Source organism: Poecile atricapillus, chromosome 6 (genome assembly GCF_030490865.1).
Source record: "Poecile atricapillus isolate bPoeAtr1 chromosome 6, bPoeAtr1.hap1, whole genome shotgun sequence".
NCBI lineage: Eukaryota > Metazoa > Chordata > Aves > Passeriformes > Paridae > Poecile > Poecile atricapillus.
The window spans coordinates 30629718-30648209 of NC_081254.1; the positions used below are offsets into that span (position 1 = coordinate 30629718).

Here is an 18492-nt window from a genome sequence, read left to right on the forward strand (position 1 = left end):
ACACGAGCTCTGAGTCCCTCGTGGTGACTGCTTCATATTCTGAATGCTGAACCAGAGAAACCTCCACAACTAAAACCACAATACCATTTTATGCCAAACCTGAAACTTCTTACAGTAGGGCCAACACAGTCTTACATTTGTAGTAGATGGGACACAAAGAAGGGAACCTGTAACACACTTTCACTAGCAACTTCCAGCTGCTTTTTTGTGATATTTTCAGGTTTATTTTCAGTTATTCACTGAAAACATACACTCCAGCTCCTGACCTGAGCTCAAAGCTTAGGTTCTTTCCACTGTGCAGAGTCTCCTACAGGGACAAGAAATAAGTTTTGCTTCTCGTATCTCACTGACAAGGAAGGTCCCCTGGATTTTGGTCCCCTAATTCAATAATGACACAGAGGAATCCATGCATTGTTCAAGGATTCTAGCTCAAAGGGGACTAAACACAGCCATGGGAAATGGAGGCTGGTACTGACATCTCTAGAAAGATTTGACTGGTTTCAGTGAGAACGTTGAGAACTCCAATAAGAGTCAGCAAAGGAGATTATTCAGATGGATTCTGTCTTCTCATTTCTGAACACATAATTTACCTCTCCAGCACATTTCTCCCTCTCACCTTTTCAGCATCACTTAGATCATGTATAAATCTCACACTGTAAGTTTCAACAAACTTATGGTTGCCAAAGGTGATTCCAGTACTCAGATTACTTCTGTAAATGTATCAAATTTCACATAGAATAAGCAGAGCAACAGGCTTTGCAGATCACCATGAAAAGAGAAAAACAGAAACCACAGATCCATAGAAACTAGTCCAATTAATTCCATATCACACACTTTTCCTGATGACAGCAAAACTAAAACGCTGAAAATAATTCTGAAAATCAGCAATTCTGTTCTAAAATCAGCACGAAGCCTTCATATGAGAATTTTTGTATTCTCTGCAGTTGCATGAGGACATAATGGGTGGCTCAATTCTTTGTTAACTCTACTTCACAAAACACCTACCTCTAGGACTTTCCCAGTAATGAACTGGTGACATGCTTCACACTTGACTCCAAAAAGAACTTGGTAGTCCTTCTCACAGTAAGGAGCACCATCTCTGAAAGAGAAAATTCACAAATTACAAACCACTTGTTATTAAACAGCATGACTTACCCTCTTCCTTTGTCTTCAACTGGAACTCCTACACACAGACCCAGGTAAATGGGGAAGGTTCAAGGGAAACACTTTGTAGTATATGAAACAAAAAACATATTTTCACCAATGACTTGGAATTATTCCTTAAGTTTTCATCAAGAGAAGACATCCAGGACAAACCAGTGAAGTAAACCTCCTTCTTTAGAGCAGACTCTCTACACCTACAGGTGGTACAGTTCCAGAGAATCAGTGTAACTGTTTCTGGGGGTGAGAGGAAATCACAGTCTATCACAGGCAGACAGTGTTTGTTCACTTCAGAAAAAAAGAAAAACAAACTTTGGTAGGCTGCAAGACTATAAGCAGTTACTTTTAAGTGTAAGGTAACGTAGTACTTTAGTATGAAAAAGGAACATACAGTAAAAGTGGAAACACTAGGCAGCCTAGGAGCATTTCTCAGGCACTGGATTTTTTTTTTGAGAAATTACAGATGCTACCTCTTATAAATATTGTACACACCCAAATGACGGATTTGTGAAACATACACTGTTTCCTTATTTTTTCTCTTTGCTAAATGCGTGAATGGGAAAAAAGAAACTGTATCTTCATTTCCTCTTTTCTCTTTTCCCTATTCTCTTCCTCTACACTTTCTTACACTTGAAACCCTCTTCTTTAGTTTTTATAAGGAGATGAGAAATACCATCAGCTCAATCGCACCAACTCATCTATTGCCTAGAAAAGGTAAGAAATGGACAAATTCCTACTTCTTTTTTCCTCAAAATCACATGTTGGAAACCAAAATGACACAATCCTTTATCTGCTACTACAGAAAACACATATAACAATCCACCTAATTCTCTACAGGAATATGGAATTAGACCTCTTTCAGACTGGTATTAAATATAGACTAGTGTCAGTAAACATCACCTTTCAGCTGCACTTTGCAGTTCACTTTCCCAGCTCAGCTCTCACTGGGAACAAAGACTTTGGTGTATATGAAAATGTGGCTGAAACAGGATGTCCAGACGTGAATTTTACTGCAAGCTCTTCTCTGCTAGCAGCTAAAACTGTGCCATGGCTTCAGAAGAGAAGCAGAGGTTACTCACTTGCTGATGTATTCCCCAGTTAGGACCTTCCCACAGGCCTTGCACTTAAAGCACCCCAGGTGCCACTGCTTATCCAGGGCTAGCAGTGCCTGTCCATTTTTGATGTCTCTTCCACAGCCAGCACAATCTGCAAACAAGCAAACAAACAGATGCATTTGTTGTCAGCTACTTGGTTTATTAACCTTAATTAACTGCCCACCTGTCACAACATTTGGTAGCCAAAGGGGATGAAGTACACAGCAGGGCAAAGGTACATCTTCTTTCCTTAAACCCTTCCCGGGTCCTGTACGAAGACTCAAACCTTTCTCATTACAGACATACTCAGTGGAAGAGGGAAAGTACATCTCCTGTTTTCCACGCTGTTTGTGATTCAAAGACCACCTGGCAAGCTCTGTACAAGTTTCAGATCCTGTCAGGAACGAGTTACAAGAAAGTCCTCGCTGCAGCAAGTTCCTTTTTTCTACAGCCATCAGTGTTTGTCGTTTTGCTTTCAGCGAGAAGCTGAGCGCTCACACGGAGCGAGCGAGGCCGAGCGAGCAGCACCGGGACTCGGCCCGTCCCCGTTGGGGGGCAGCAGAGCCCCGCCAGTGGCACAGCCAGAACGGGGACAGCCCGGGATAGGCCGGGACAGACCGGGGACAGCCCGGGATAGGCCGGGACAGACCGGGGACAGCCCGGGACAGACCGGGACAGGCTGAGGACAGGCCGGGGACAGACCAGGATAGGCCGAGATAGGCCGAGGACAGGCCGGGACAGACCGGGATAGGCCGGGACAGACCGGGGACAGACCGGGGACAGTGAGGGATAGGCCGGGACAGGCCGAGACACACCGGGGACAGGCTGGGGACAGACTGGGGACATCCCGAGCACAGCCCGGGTACAGCCCAGGGCAGGGGTGACAGCCCTGTGGCTGTGGAGAGGGCAGGGCATTGTTGTCTTCCAGCCGCAGGTATGGCACACTGAAGTTCTCCTGGTCTCTAATCGGCAAAAGGGCTCTCACTCAGGAATTCTGGTATTTTCCTGGTAGTCGTTTCTCACTGCAATCCTGGAGGAGCCTGGTTTCCATGCTGATGGCAGAATGGAAACCAGAAGCCAGGAGCACTCTGTCCCAGGGGGTGCCACAATACCTCATGTTACATCAGAAATCTCTAGCTCAGCCCCAAGCTTCCATTCCTCTCCCCTTCAAACATAAAATACTCAAAAAGATTTCCCGTTAAGGGGCAGTCCAGCACATGGTAAGATCTGAAGAGACTGATGTGGCAGACAGCACTGAACTGCAAGGGTTGTGCTTCTGTGCCCAGCCTCAGGGGACAGAAGGGCTGAGGGAGAGGAGGGCCTGGAAGCCCAGTGAAGTGGAAAGGGAATGCCCATCAGCTGAGGCACTCATGGAAACCACAGAGAAGACAGCCTGGAACAAAGGATTTTCCAGATATTACTATCCCCAGACTTGGTGTTCCTTTGGTGAATGCCTGAAACATCAACAAATAACAACAAATGGAGACAAACAGAACTGATTAATCTGAGCTCTTAAAGCCTGGGCAGCAGGGAAAATATCACCCTGGCTCCAATGCTCAAGCCGACTGAGCAGGTACAGCCTGAAAACCTTCATCTTTTCATGGGTTTAAGCCCAGGCAACACCATGCCTTGCAAAAGGGCAAGTCCAAGTGTATTATCACAACTGATAATGAGAGCAGTCAGTCCTTCTGACTAAAGGGCATGACTTTTGTTTGTTGGAAAATGGGCCAAAAGAACCCCAAATATGTGCTGCCCATTCCTGCTATCCAGGAATCCACCATTCGCATGTTCCTCTTCCTAGAGCATCCTTCTTCTCAAATCCCTTAAAAAAGGAGGGGAAGGGGACTAAGCATTGTGGTATCTTGTAACAAAATGTGAATCACAGACTTTTGACACAACTTGGACTTGAAAAGCAGCCATGCGATGTCCTAATATCAGGACTTTGCTCTAGAGGACGTATGTTACAAGCTGAAATCATGAAGTGACAAGGAGTGACACCGTGTAATGTATCCCTCTGCTCTGCCATGACAGCTGAAGGCTCCATGCCAGTCTGTGATGACAGCAAAGGCTGGAACAGGTCACCGAGGGAGGCTCTGGAATTTCCAGCACAGGGCTGAGGAAGGGACAAACACGTGTCAGAGTGGCTTTGGCATGCTGATCTTGGTTTGGGGAGGATACTACATCATCTCTTGAGGTCCCTTGCAGCCCTCATTTTCTTAAGTTAAATTAGAAACCATGCAACATGACTTTGACTGTGAGAACAAGTGAGATCCTTCCCCCAGTTCCAGCATGTGCTGAATTGCAGTTTTAAAAGAGCACCCATTTCTCAGCTCCTTAGCACTGCTGCTTCTTCCAGCAGCTTCCGCAGCTGACCTGGGGCCTGTCACACTGTAATGTATTCCCTGCTCTATTTTCCCTCGAAAAATCTGCTATATTTTCCATGCTTCTTTTTGTTTTTATCTGGGAAACATGAGTGAAGCTGAAATTTCCGTGAAATTTCTCAGAAATTGAATCAATGAAGAGATTTTTTAAACAATTTGTGAGGCAGTGGGAGCAGAGAAACTACCTTACAAAAAAAGGTCTACCTAGTGCAGCATCTTTATTGATGCCACAACCAGATACATGGGGGAAGTAGGGATCCGTGAAGTACTTCTGACTATTTAATTGCTTCTGTGCAAGCCAGTCACAGTAAGTCTGAGCACCAGACTTAGTATTATGCTCATGTTTAATACAAGGGGCTGGCAACATCCATTTATTATTCTATAGCACCAATGACATCTACACTCTTTCTGGGTTCCTTGAAGTGTTTTGCTAAAGGAAATTAACATCATTTCCATTCTGCTAATAGAACAGACACAATGAATGTCTAGAATCAAAGTAAACTAATAGCCCAGTACTGTTGTATTAGGTTGAGATGGCTTTTCAATAAATCTGATTTTAATTCTGGCAAAACTGTTTGGTATATACATGAAAAGCTAGCAATTATCATTATCTCCTAAAATAGAAATAAAATAAGGCTGGGCTGGGCTAAGAAAAGACCATTTGTTCATCCAAATTCTACAAATAAAAGCCATTATGATCTCAGGCCTGCATGAGGCACATTTAAGCCCCTGGCTGAATGTCATCAGCGTATGCAGGCAGGATCTCAGTATCACATTAAGCACAGTCTGTATCTGTCTAACCTATAACCAGCACATGCTGCAAATAAAAGGGCTGTGAGGTAAGAATAGTGGTCCACAACCGTATGTCAGAGCAGACTGAAAAATCTGACTAATCCTTCCCAAATTTGTGGACAATGGTTCCTACCATGGTGTTCTCTGGCTTCATACCTGGGTCTAACAGACTGCAACCCTTGAATCTGAGCTTTCTTGCACTTTCTTTTTACCATATAACCTGGATTCTCCCTTTCTGCACATCACACATTCAGCAGTGCCAAGATAACAAAGAGGAGGAGGCAGACAGTGCAGTGTGCTGGTTAAAATTCAGAGTGAGCAGTACAGCTCCCCAATGCACTTAGATATGTGTCATATTTGACATGTCTGGGTACAGAAGAAAATGTCTGGACAAAAGGACTGTGCTGTGGAGTCATCCAGCCCAAAAGCATGGGAAAGTGGGGGGACAGGGCACGCCACTGTAATATAAAGTATGATTTAGACCTCCACACTCCAGCCACCTTTAGCAGCCCCACTAAAAGACACAGGTCAGGCTGAGCTGCCACCCATGACACCTTGCTTGTAAAGATATGAGAAAATGTGTTTCCCTTTTTAGCATCTGCACCACCCCAGACATTCAGGAGTGAAGCACCGTGCACAGCAAGGCATTTGTCACTGTCTAAATAAAGCAGTGGATTTTCTGCCTTAGCCTCCCTCCCCTGCTCTCAGCCAATAGTGCACAGGTGAGCTCAGAGCTGATACAGCTGGATTAACCCTCAGCACACAGAGTAGGACTTTACCCACTCCCTTTTGGATTGCTTTAAAGATTTAATAGCAAATATAGCTTTATCCCACATTGTCTGCTCATCTCATATGATTTATGAAAGAGAAACCATCTCTAAGTGCTTTTGGCCTAATAAAGAGAGTTATGCAAAAAAAAGTCATGTGAATGTTACACCAGTTCTGCTCCATGCAGGGTTAGCTCTGTGAACAAAGCTAATACCAGTCTGATTTCATGATGAATAATTAAATCACCAAAGAGTTCATTTCAATCCTGATGGCCATCAGAAGCACATATCTAATAGATAAAGTCTGAAGGTGCCACAACCCCCATGAGTCACAGGTATTCTGTACTCTTATTACACTCCTTTTGTAACTCTTTTCCCTCCTTATAAAACATTGATACATGAGTTTTACAAAGACAGCACCAGCAGGCTTCTGCTCTGAAACAGGAAAAGCAGGGAAGAACTGGGGGGGATTTTTGTTATTATTTTAATACTTAAAATAAATTAAAAGTTTTCATGGACTTACACAGAAATACATTGTCAAACACAGTTGGACCTAAAGAGCAAGTGATTTGGAAGTGATGAAAGAGGCAAATATTATCACTGGAGTCAAGGTCAAGAAATCTCTAAGTATAAATAGCTCTTAGTCACCTTGAAAAACAACTTATATCCCAGTAATTCTTCTGTGGCAATTTGAAGGTTGTGCAATTACAATTTCTCATAGAGGTAGGGAGACCAGAGTTCTTTCTCAATTACCCTTTAACCACAGATCAGGCAACACCTTCTAAAGCCTTGCATTAAAATTGAAAGGTTTGATGATATCATGCAGGCTTTTCCAGATCTTCAAGATATTTCTGTCAAAGCTAAAAATACAAACTCACTATGTTCGCAGCATGACAAATGTTTTCAAAGTTTAAAGCATAGCAATTTGGTCATTGGGGCTGTGGCAAGTCCTGGAAGTCAGAGAAGGACGTACAATATTGGGAGGAATTGAATCTGAATCACGTAACTCAGGAATCCTCTGCCAAACCCCTTCTCTTTGCCACTGCAAGGATGGGAAATGTTTGTCAGAACAAATTCGCTATTGCCCTTTTGCTGAAGGCAAAACAAACCCACATAGGCAGCCTTGTATTCCTGAAATCTAACAATAAGAGGCTGGGCACATACAATGGAGGGAAATAAATTTCCCATGGGAAGTGCAGTATAGCTTTGACAGTTTATTATAAATGGCAAGTTGGGAAAAACTGGTATTTTCAAAACAAGTAGTTAAAGAAAATAAAACTATTTTAGTTGATTAAATAGGGAAAGAAATCCCAATGGCATGAACTGGCATTCTTTGCTTGCAGCACAAGTCCCTGGAAGCGTCTGAGTGTCCAACACTGACTTGTCTTTTTAAGAAACATGTTATTGTGCATCTTGGATGTATCATTAGACCAGTCACTAGAGCTGTCCCCCAGGGACCAGTATGGGGCTCAGTCCTCTTTAAAATCTTTATTCATGATCTAAAATGTACCAGGGTAAGTTTATGTTGGACATCAGGAAGAATCTCCTCAGAGAAAGGGTGATCAGACACTGGAATGGATGGCCCGGGGAGGTGCTGGAGTCGCCATCCCTGGAGCTGTTTAAGGAAAGCCTGGATGTGGTGCTCAGTGCCGTGGTCTGGTGGACACAGTGGTATTGGGGCATAAGCTGGACTCAATGATCTCACAGATCTTTTCCAACCTAAATGATTCTGTGATTACTGTAAATTGCTGTTTCATCACCTGATTTAATTTGAAGTGATTCAGAAGGTTGAATGCTCTTCCCCAACTCCATTTGGGTCTGTATTGATTTAAGTGTTTAACAGAGAAAGGCAATTCCTTATTTCCACATCTTTCTACTCCTCATTCCCAAAGGAGGCCAAACCAAATGACCTTCTGACAAATTACTCCTGCAAACTGTCCCTGAAAAAATCCTATCAGAAAGTTCACCTTTTTTCACTTCATCAATCCCAGGTCCTTCTTCAACCCAATCTTTCACACAGGTATCTGAATTGAGAATAAGAGTGTGGATGAAAGAGCATAATTGTCCTGTAAAAGATAAAGTTTTTGAGTTTCTTCCCATCCCAGCCCCCAGAGCCCCACCTGTAAAACTACTCTAAAGGATAAACCAGGGCCAGGTACATATAAACTGAGGTCAGTCTTTTATCCCATCATTTCTTTTACCACATTTCAGTACTCAGGTAGCTCCAGCTATTCAGTCACAAATCCCACTCACAGTATCCCAAGGGAATTGCACCATTATCTCAGAGCTTCATTGTTTAATACCCAGTTCATGGATAGCACATTGTGTCTCTTAATCACATTGTGTCTCTTAATTTGCAGACTTTTTTGGGTAATTTTCAACTGTTACTCTGGGAAAACAAGCAATTCCAACAGGGTGCAAACTCCCCAAAATAGAAACGAAACTTATGACATTCCTTTAGGAAGGTTTTTATGCCCTGATAACATATGGCAAACTAAGATCTAGCTAACAGCTAATTTGCTTTTCACATTCTTTTATAGTGACCTCTGATTCCTGACTTACTACCTGCAGGCTTTCTGAACATGACAATTCCCAGATACTCCTGTCCCTGGGGATCTCCTCTGTAATTGTGTTCTCCAGGCTAGTGATCCCTGCTCATGCAACACCCATTTACTGAGGAATTCCTTGCACCTCCCCCGGAACTTCGCTCAGAATTAGCTCTTGAGTAGCACTTCTCAGTAAAACCCAAGGAGATGGATGTGTTTTGATTTCCAAGTTCAAGATGGGGTTACACTTAGGCAAATAAGAACTGATACATATTTAGTACTATCCAATTTACTGTAACACAAAAGCATCCAGAAGAAACTGGACTGCAAACACCTTCCTGAAGAACAGTTGTTTTCTGAAAGGAATTTTCTCACACAAAACTCATAAATCAGAAACTTCCTGCCCTGACACAACAATTTTAAATACAGTTGCTGCTATCTCTATCACTCAGAAGTTTCTAACAAAGCTTTTATACCTTCAGAGAAGGATCTAACACAATTTATAAAGTGGCATTAAAATACCAGTCCCTATAAACTAGGAAATAGCTGAGCAAATGGAGGCTATTTGAGTAATTTACCCATTTTTCTGAGTGAGGAAATAAAGTGAGGACTAAAAGTAACCCTAGAAAGTAATTCAAATTATGAAAATGCCTCAAAAACAGCAAGCATTCTTCAAAAGAATAAATCATCTTGAAACAATCATACAAATTGGCCAGTGTAATGAAAATAACTGCATATTCTTAGGCACAATCTAATGGCTTTTGCCAGAAAGGAACTCTGCTTGGGTTAGCATCATTTCTTTGAACTTTTATCATGTCATGAACATTGACTTGCTTCTTTTATTCTTAAAAGGGGGGACGGGGTAAAATTTTTAGACCCACTGTAGGCTGTATTAAGTCATAAATGTAGCTGCACTGCAAGGTTATTACAATCAAATCTGGACTAAAGAAATGGAGAATTAAATAGTGACATTAAAAAAATAAAATATTTAATTTAATTTTAATTTTAAATTTTAATTTTAATTTAATTTCTGAATTTAAAGTTTTAATTAAATTGAAGTTAAAAATGGGATCTGAAAACACAGGGAATAAACTTGGTTTCCTTTCCCTATTTATGAGCAAAATTAGGGTATATAAGATGTGCCACTTTAAAAACTTTTAAGGTCATGGTGATCCAAAATAAATACTTTGAAGCTACAAACTCTTGAAAAATAGAAATTCTAAAACTGAAATTTATTTTAATGCATTTACATTCTTCATGTGTGTAGCAAACTTCTGAAAGTAAAAAATATCCACAGATACTTTATGCACTCTAAATAAAATTGCAAATTTCATTCAAATAGAGTTTGACAACTCATTAGCAAAAACAGTTGTTAGGGAAAAAATAGAGGTTAAATAATATGATGACTTTATGCAGAGCTATATTAGTTTAAGTAGATGTGTACAGATATGAAGCACCCTCATGTTTATCAATTAGTATTTTATAATTAAAAATCTAAATGTAATCTAAGGTTACAATCAGTCAGTCTAATCAAGGTTTCCTGGGTTATTGAACAAACCATGATTAAAATCAATGATTTAAATCACAGTGTTTGAAATCAATCAACAGTGATGTCCATAGTATGCTTTTATTCTATGGTAAATTTAAAAAAAAAAAGAGATATATAGGACTATGTGTGCCCCTTCTGTCAAGTTCCCCAAATCCTCAACTGAATCTCCAGTAGCCAAACACAGGCTTGAATGCCCCAGAGATATGGGAGTGTTTCTGCTTATGTAAACAGACAAGCCAAGAATGAAACGAGAAAAAAATTGTGTTACAGTACACAAGAAATATTAAATACTTAAGGCTCAAAATTTTTATAATTTAAAATTTAAAAATGCAAGTTCACAACCAAAATTGTTCAGCCTCTCTAAGTTCCCCAGGGCACTCACTGAAGTTATGGCTGTTGTGGGTGAATATTCCTCAAGACAAACTGAGTTCAGTGTCTCACACAAGGCCCATCTCTGTCTGTGCAAAGTACCCCTGTAGCTTTGACACAGTGTGAAATTGGAGAATATTTCCTAAGAATAAGCTCAAAATCACATGTTGGATGTTGCTCAATACCTTTTAAAGCCAAAAATCAATGCAGATATCTTGCTTAGCAACAGTCAGCCTTTCCCCTTCACTTTTAAATTATCTATGGAACTGAAGTTTTCAGAGAGCGCCAGAAAAAAATTATAAGGAGCAAATAGTGAAAAATTAGTCAAATGTGGCTGAACAGTTACAAATCCAAGCTGCAGACTTTTACCAAGAACTATGATTAAAAGGAATTTTGTATCCATTTTAGCTAACTTCAAACGGAGAAGTTTGTGATGCTTATACATCAGCTCTGACATTATTTCTGAATACTGGTAGCAATCACCTATATTTTTATCTAATGAAAGGACATTCATTTCCTGACTATAGGACTGCATTAAGAATTAAAGAGCTCTTAAAGGAGGACTGCAAACTAAATTTGCTTCTCCATTTTGATGCTCTGTTGGTTCAAATATAAACTCACTTTCCTGCCACTTTCTGGGCACTGAGGCAAAAGATGACTCCTATTTTTTCCTTCCCACCTCCTCCTTCTTCAGCAGGTATGGTATGTTGGCTCTGCTTTACTTCACCATTACCAGAAGCCTGTTGGAAGTTTCAGTTATTTACTGGGAACTTTACTGCCTGCATCTTTTTGAAAGAGATAAGGCTATTGAATAATTAACAAAGATATCTTTTTCCCCCCACAAGTTCATTAAGCATTAAGCTTATTATTTATATCACAATAGAGCAAAGATCCCCAGTTGTGAGGCAAAATCCAACCCTGTTAAACTCTGTACTTGATAGGCATGAAAGCATTTGTCCCAAAGAGCTGACATTCTTTGAGCCAGAACATAATGTGCAAAACAGACAAGGACAAACACACAAAACATGATGTGAAATCTCCACGTGGACGCCGGCTGGTTGGGGAACAGCTGCACCAAGGATTATTCATGCACATGGAACACTTTGTTGGTCAGTTTGAAAACTCTGGTCCACATCTTGGCTGTATTGTAATGCTCTTAACTCACTCTCTGAGAGGAGAGACTCTTAAAAAGAAAGGGAAGTTGAAATATCTTCCCTCTGCTCCTTTCCAAACTGTATCACCACTGGGTACCTTGGCATTTATAGGACACGAGTGTCTATTGCACTGAAAAGAAACAATGGTGAAAGTCTTCGTCACCATTTTGGAAGATGAATTTTTCAACATAAAAACCCCTGTTAGGTGATAATGTTTCCATTTCTTTTGGATAGGGAGGTTTGTCCCATCACTTTTCACTTGAAATGAAATTTCTTAGCTAGCTCATGTACATCACCAAAATGATCCAACCTTTCAGCAAAAAGATAATCAGAAATAGCTAAAGCTTCCAGACCAGCTCCCAGATAAGGAACCAACAGAGAAAGGGCTCAGCCTCAAGTGGAAAATGACACAGCGTTCTTATTACTGAAGGGCTTTGCAGAAAGAGTGAATTTCTCAAGGGGAAAAACCTCTTCTTGAGGAAGAGGGATTAAACTGCATTCAAAGACATGTAGCCTCCTCTGGATTTCAGTGATGCTTGTGCCAGAAGAGTGCTGGCTCGAGTCCCTCAGCCTGCTGGCACCACCTCCTGTGCCTGTCCCAAATGAGGAGATCTCTGTACAGCTGCTCTGCTCTCTGCTGGACTTTTCACACCACCTCTTGTGTATTCAAGAAAAAATGAAAGCCAATGGTGGATCTTTTAAAAATGAAGATATGACTAAACTGGAGACTTTTTATTCAAAGTCTGCATCAGTTCATTTACCAGCTGCCGTGGGGAGAATTCACTTATAAAATGCCCTAATTATTGAACAACTTTTTATGCAACTATTTTTATTTTATGCAACTATGCAACTCCACCGTTGCAGTTCTGCCCTAAATTTAGAAATAACAGGTGCCTGCACAACTGGTTTTCTGGAGAGACAATGTGGACATTAAACACAGTGAGTTACCCTGCAGCCAGAACACAGCAGAGAGCAGGAAGAACTAAAGACAGTGCAAACCAGGCAATCATACCAAATACAAAAACTGGACACTGTTTAAAACATAAGTAGCAATTACTGGGACACATCATTGCATTACTCCTTTATTTGGCCCCAAAGAAAAAAATACCATTTCTTTGACCGCATTTCGAAAATCCTGAACTATCCAAGGCATCAACACCTTGCTTTTAGTCAGTGTTATCTACTTGTCCCCTGTTTCTGTGCTGCTCTACATCTGTCCCAGTCACTTTGCTTTATAGCTCACATGCCATTTATCAAGCTGTCATATGAAATAAAACAATGACAAAACCAAACACAACTCATTTCATTTGTCTGCAAAGTTATTTACAGGTATTTGTTATTAGATTTCCTGCTGAATGAATGAAAATCCCAAAGTTAGTGCACTGTGTATTTCTAGCAGTAACCAAGGAATAAGATTGATTCAATTATAAATTATGATTACTCTACAGCAGCTGAATAATGAAGGAGACTTCTAAAAATTTAGAATAACAATGGAGTCACTGAATGGGTTCTTCAAGAAAATAGCTGTAATTTCAGGTAACATATGTGCAGTGTAAGAAATATTAATATAAATAAAGTAAATAAGTACTACGGACCCAACTAATACCAAACAAAATAAATGAAAATTAATTATTTAGTATTTTCCCATCTGATTTTCATGGTGTGCATTACAATAGAGTGTCACAATATTCAGGTTCCTGTTATTAGAGATATTAACCCCTGTACTTTTAGGCATTTGATTTTCCTTGAAATCATCCAAGCAAATCTGTCAGTAAGTTTTCATTTTTGTGAAGTAATAGACACCGGAAATGACATGTCAGCATTAATGCAGACATTCTAGGATAGAAGGCTTCCTATTACTTTACACAAACCAACCAAACCTGATATATTTGCAGTCTACTGAATTCCCTCAAACTTATTTTGTTTTAAGCAAAGTCTCCTCCAGTGACCTACTTGAAAGTAATCAGGGGAAGCTGACAGCAATACAGGACATAAAATAAATGCATAGTGTGAATCAGAGTCTCTCCTAAAAGAATATGTATTTTTAAAAAATCTTTTCAAATAATGGCAAAGCATTTGAAAAAAGTTATGTATTAGCCAGCAGGAGAAACCTGGAAGTAATTTTAAATACTTTACACTAATTAAAATTAACTTTTTGGTGCCAGCAAGATACTGTTCTGTATCTAAGTCAACTTTTGCACAAAGCTGAAGTAGCAACTGGCATGTCTTTGAAGACAGATGATTCTTCTCTATTTTTTTTTTTTTAATTTATTAGTTCTGAACTTATAAGCTGTTTTCATTTTTATTTGTCTGTTTTGGAGAGTTTTGCACTAAAAGGACCTGAAACTCTATATGACACATTTCTACAAGTCTTTGTCCATAACAGAACAAGATGCACCAATGCACCATGGCAGATGCAGACAGATTTCAAAGTAGTGCACTCCAAGCTGTTGAGATCAGGAGCTCTCTTGCTGTGTGAACTGGCAAACCAGTTTGTCATCAGGACACAATTATGATTATAAACCCCAATAAATCTCATCACAAGTCCCACGAAATGTTGTTTTATAATCCTTGCTACCTATGGCTTCAGTGTGGAAGCCATTCCAGCAGACACCATGGCTGTGGGGAAGTGACTCTTGCTAAGTATCAGACAAGTTTAACCTGTCATTTTCTAGGGGCATTCTGGCACCTGGATTCAGGGATGTGGCAAGTGCCACACTGCTGGACAAGTGAGCCACCTTTGGAGATCCAGATCTAGATTTTTCTATGTTCTGGCATGCTTAAAAAAAGAATGTCAGTACTGTCCAAGGTCCCTGTGCCTTGTAGTTCCTTGCCAATTATGCCTCCTAAATATCAATTTTCACATCCTTCCTCTGTCTCAGAAGGATTCTCTGGGTGCCTGAAGTCCCTCATAAATTTTTATATTGCTTTTTAGGTCTTGTAAGCCGTTTTGCAGGTTCCTAAATTCTTCCTTAACTGATTAGGCCTGTGCATTTTCATCTGCAAATCTACAATTGTAGTGGAAAAGCATCACTTCCCAGACAGAGAGGCATGGAAACAAAAACAGTCTCTCATTTGCCCTTTGTCTAAGGGTTTGATTACATGTTCTCAGGCAAATCAGATAACCTGAGATTCACTTGACTGATCCACTGAGCACAAACATTATTTATCTTTGTCTTTCCATAGCACCTTATAATCCAAGAATCTCAAAGCCAAGAACCAGGAGAAAATACACAGTTTCTCCCTGAAGGAAAACTACCCAGTGTCACAAGGAAAGCTGCAGCTGTTTTGATTTACAAACTACACTGGGCTAGTGCTGAGTACAATCCAGCAGTCAGAGAAAGAAACCCCAAAGATTAAAAGAATTAACTACCAGAGGCAGAGATTAATATCAGTAATTTACAAATTACCTTTTAAAAGTGTTAAAACCCAACAGCAAGCCAACTTAACTTCCCTCCCAAACTTTCTTTATTCTCTGTCTTTCCCTTTAATTTGCTTTCTGTCTTTTATAATGGTTTCCTGAGGTTCTGATCACATTATCATTGTGGCATCAGTCTACTGGAAGCATAATCCTGGAAATACCCCCTTTAAAGGATAATTTAATTGAATTCTTAAATAGGAGAAGAAAATTAATTTCTTCTGACTTCATCCTCTTTTGAATAGTTAAACTTGTACAATCATACATTAAAGAAATAGAATCTATCGGCTTTGAAACCTCAAGTTTTATCATTAGATACTTTTCTGGTGCCTATCAATGTAAAATTTAAAAACAAAATCTTTTTAAAAATCCAGTCACTGAGGAAAAGTCATTTTTTTCACACTGAAATGTCTAAGTATCTCTTCCCATCTGTAGTAACAGGCACTTAATAAAGAGAAAAAAAAAACCAACACAGAAATTCCCAGAGATAGTTCACTTTTCTAAATGTGAATAACAATAAAAACACCAAAGGACTGCATTATGTTCGTTTCAATCAGATGTTGATGAGCCTGGAGAAGTGAGAGGTTTCAGAAATGAGATGACAACTTACTGCTTGAGGCAGACAGTTCTCTTGGGCTGGAGGACATCGGCTGAGCACACATCTGACACAGACAGTCCCTTCCATTAAAGGTAACGCGATCTCCTGGTGGAAATGGACGCCTGGAAAGTTCAAGAGAAAAACGTATTTTTGCAAAGGTTATGCCAGAAATTTTCCTCTGTTCCTCATGCCTTGAGTTTTCTGCCTTCCTCCAGCGCAATCAGTATTTTACAGAAACTCAGGCCAAATAGTTTCTGCAATGTGGCCTTGGCAAAGCCAGGCACTGGAAGAAATCCAATCCATGGATGCAAGCGGGGCAGAGGTTAGACTTGCCTTGTATTTTCATTTTAAAAAGATTATCAAACGAGTTTTATCTGAATAGTAGAGACAGTGGAATCTGCTAAGACACAACAGCTACATTTATGATGATCTCAGTGTGATGTTGTGGATAGCAAATGATACAGAAGAGAACTCAAAGAATAGAACTGTTCTTGAGGCTGGTGAAGGAATGTGGTGCTAGTCACTCATAAATGTTAAGAATGTGTGTTAGGCAGAAGTTGACATTGCTGTTAACTCTTATTTGGTGCCTAAAGCAGAGGATAAGCAGCATTTAGTAACTCCAAATCTTTAATAAGGAGCATTAGCTGCTGAGTGCAGACCCTTGCTACACCCCACCTCACTCCAAAACTGCTTAGCAAATGAACAACTGCTGATTTCAACCAAAAAAAAAAAATGTTTCAGGCGTTGTTTCCTTTGCACTGTCATCTCTAAGTGGGCCAAAAATAAGTCAGCAGCAATACTGAATTTCATTAGTCTATTTCAATGACTCATCTTTTGTTCATTCAACATAAAAAGACTGATGCAAGTCAATGTACAGAAAATTGATGTCACATCTCACACTGTCCCTGGGAAATAAAATGGCAACATACACATTTTATGATTACCAACATGCAGTAAACTCACACACTATTTAAAAACAGAAAACAATCAAAATGCTTCCAGTAGAAAAAGGCTTGAAAAATGTACCAGGCTAAAGGACAGAGTCCTTCAACTACTCATCAGATGCAAGAGTTTAAAATGCCACCTCTCTCCCATCCACAGAGATAAGCTAACTCCTTTTTACTTGCTGTGGAACTGAAGACTGGTTCTCTTACTGGGAACAAGAAAGAGTATTTGAAAGAGGGGGAACCCCAGCAGTCCCAAAGCCACCTGCTTGCACGTGATTGTTTGACTTGTCCTGAGAGCTCAAATGGAGCATCCAGAATTTTGCTTCACTTCATTTCTCCCACCAAGCTGGGCTGATCACCTGAACTCAACTCTACTCATGTCCATTATCTCCTTGTGTGTAAGCCTGACAATTCTTTCAGACATGAGGGCAACTTTCTGAGAAGGGAACTACATGTAATACAAAAGCCGTGTCCCCCAAATAAATGAGTGGCATTTTCAAGACTTTTCAAGTCAGACCTTTTATAACAAAATAAATGCATCCTCAAGAGAAGTATGTCTTGAGACTTGTGTCTCATGGCAATACCTTTCCTTGTGTTTTCCTTGAACTGGGTTCCCACCATGTTATTTGAAGGGGTGACTTACTTGCAGAGAGTACAGGCAAAGCAGCTGGGATGGTAAGTTTTTCCCAGAGCTGTCACTACTTCGCCTTCCACGAACTCCCCACAGCCATTGCAGCGGGTGCCGTACATGCGCTGGTAGTCCAAGGTGCAGAGATATTCTCCATTCTTAATGAAAAAGCCTCCTTGTGCCAGGTCACAGCCACACACTGGAAGAAAAAAACAAACCACAGAGATTAGGAAAATATCACTAGTAAGGATGTTAGCTGCTCAATTGTATCAGTAAAAGGGTGAAAAGCCAGTCAAGGATTTCTGTGACTTGGCAGTTTTTCTGCTGTAAAATGTTTATTCATTCAAACCAGAACACATCACAACCAGGTGCCTGTTTTGCTTTGAGAAAATATTCAGAGTCCTACATTGGCATTTCTGGTCAACACAGAGACAGAAAGCAATCCTACTTCTAACAGCCAAACCCCATGAAGAGAAAGTGCCATGGGAGATTAAATTTCACATTGTGCCTTTAGCTTGGATTGAATAAAGAACTCGAAACTACCTATTTAGTGTTCCCCCATATCACCAAAAATTTATACCCAGCTGCTCCCAGGCACTTTGGTTTCTGGCACTCCTCCTGCTCCTCTGTATAATGCTGTATCTGTGTAATTCAGTAAGAGAAACCACTCTTCACAGCAGTCTAGCACTTTAACTTAACTCTGCAAGGAATTCCATCCTTCATGAGCTTCAAGTATGTTCAGATCAAATATCAGAAATATTGAATATCAGAGATTCTGAGTATTAAGGAAAAATAAATAAGCAGCACGTTAGGTCCTTGCAGTTACAAAGTCCTTGAGAAATTAAAATATGAAATCCAGAAAGATTATCAGGGGAACTGGGTTCAGTCCCTCTTTCTGCCACAAGTCCCAAGCACAATACTGTACCAAACATTCACTCTCAGCCCTGTTAAAAGGGGCTAGTATCTCATCAGCTACCTGTCTTAAAAATTAAAATTGCAAGGCATTTGGGGCAGGAATTGAGAATTTCCTTTTTCTTTTTTCCAGCCTTGAAGGTCTAATGACTGCTACTGTAACAATAATTAATAGA

General features: G+C 40.2%; 1 protein-coding gene across 12 annotated transcripts in view; it reads right to left on the reverse strand.

Moving 5' to 3' along the window:
• The window catches only part of ABLIM1 (actin binding LIM protein 1), a 189078-nt gene that overhangs the window by 67677 nt on the left and 102909 nt on the right, over nucleotides 1-18492 (reverse strand). For all 12 annotated transcript variants that reach the window (XM_058841975.1, XM_058841974.1, XM_058841968.1 and 9 more), the window contains 4 exons: nucleotides 17420-17603; nucleotides 15842-15951; nucleotides 2241-2367; nucleotides 1006-1099 (listed from right to left, as the gene is read on the reverse strand). In XM_058841975.1, the coding sequence (XP_058697958.1) occupies nucleotides 1006-1099; nucleotides 2241-2367; nucleotides 15842-15951; nucleotides 17420-17603 (515 nt within the window). The remainder of the gene's footprint in view (nucleotides 1-1005; nucleotides 1100-2240; nucleotides 2368-15841; nucleotides 15952-17419; nucleotides 17604-18492) is intronic.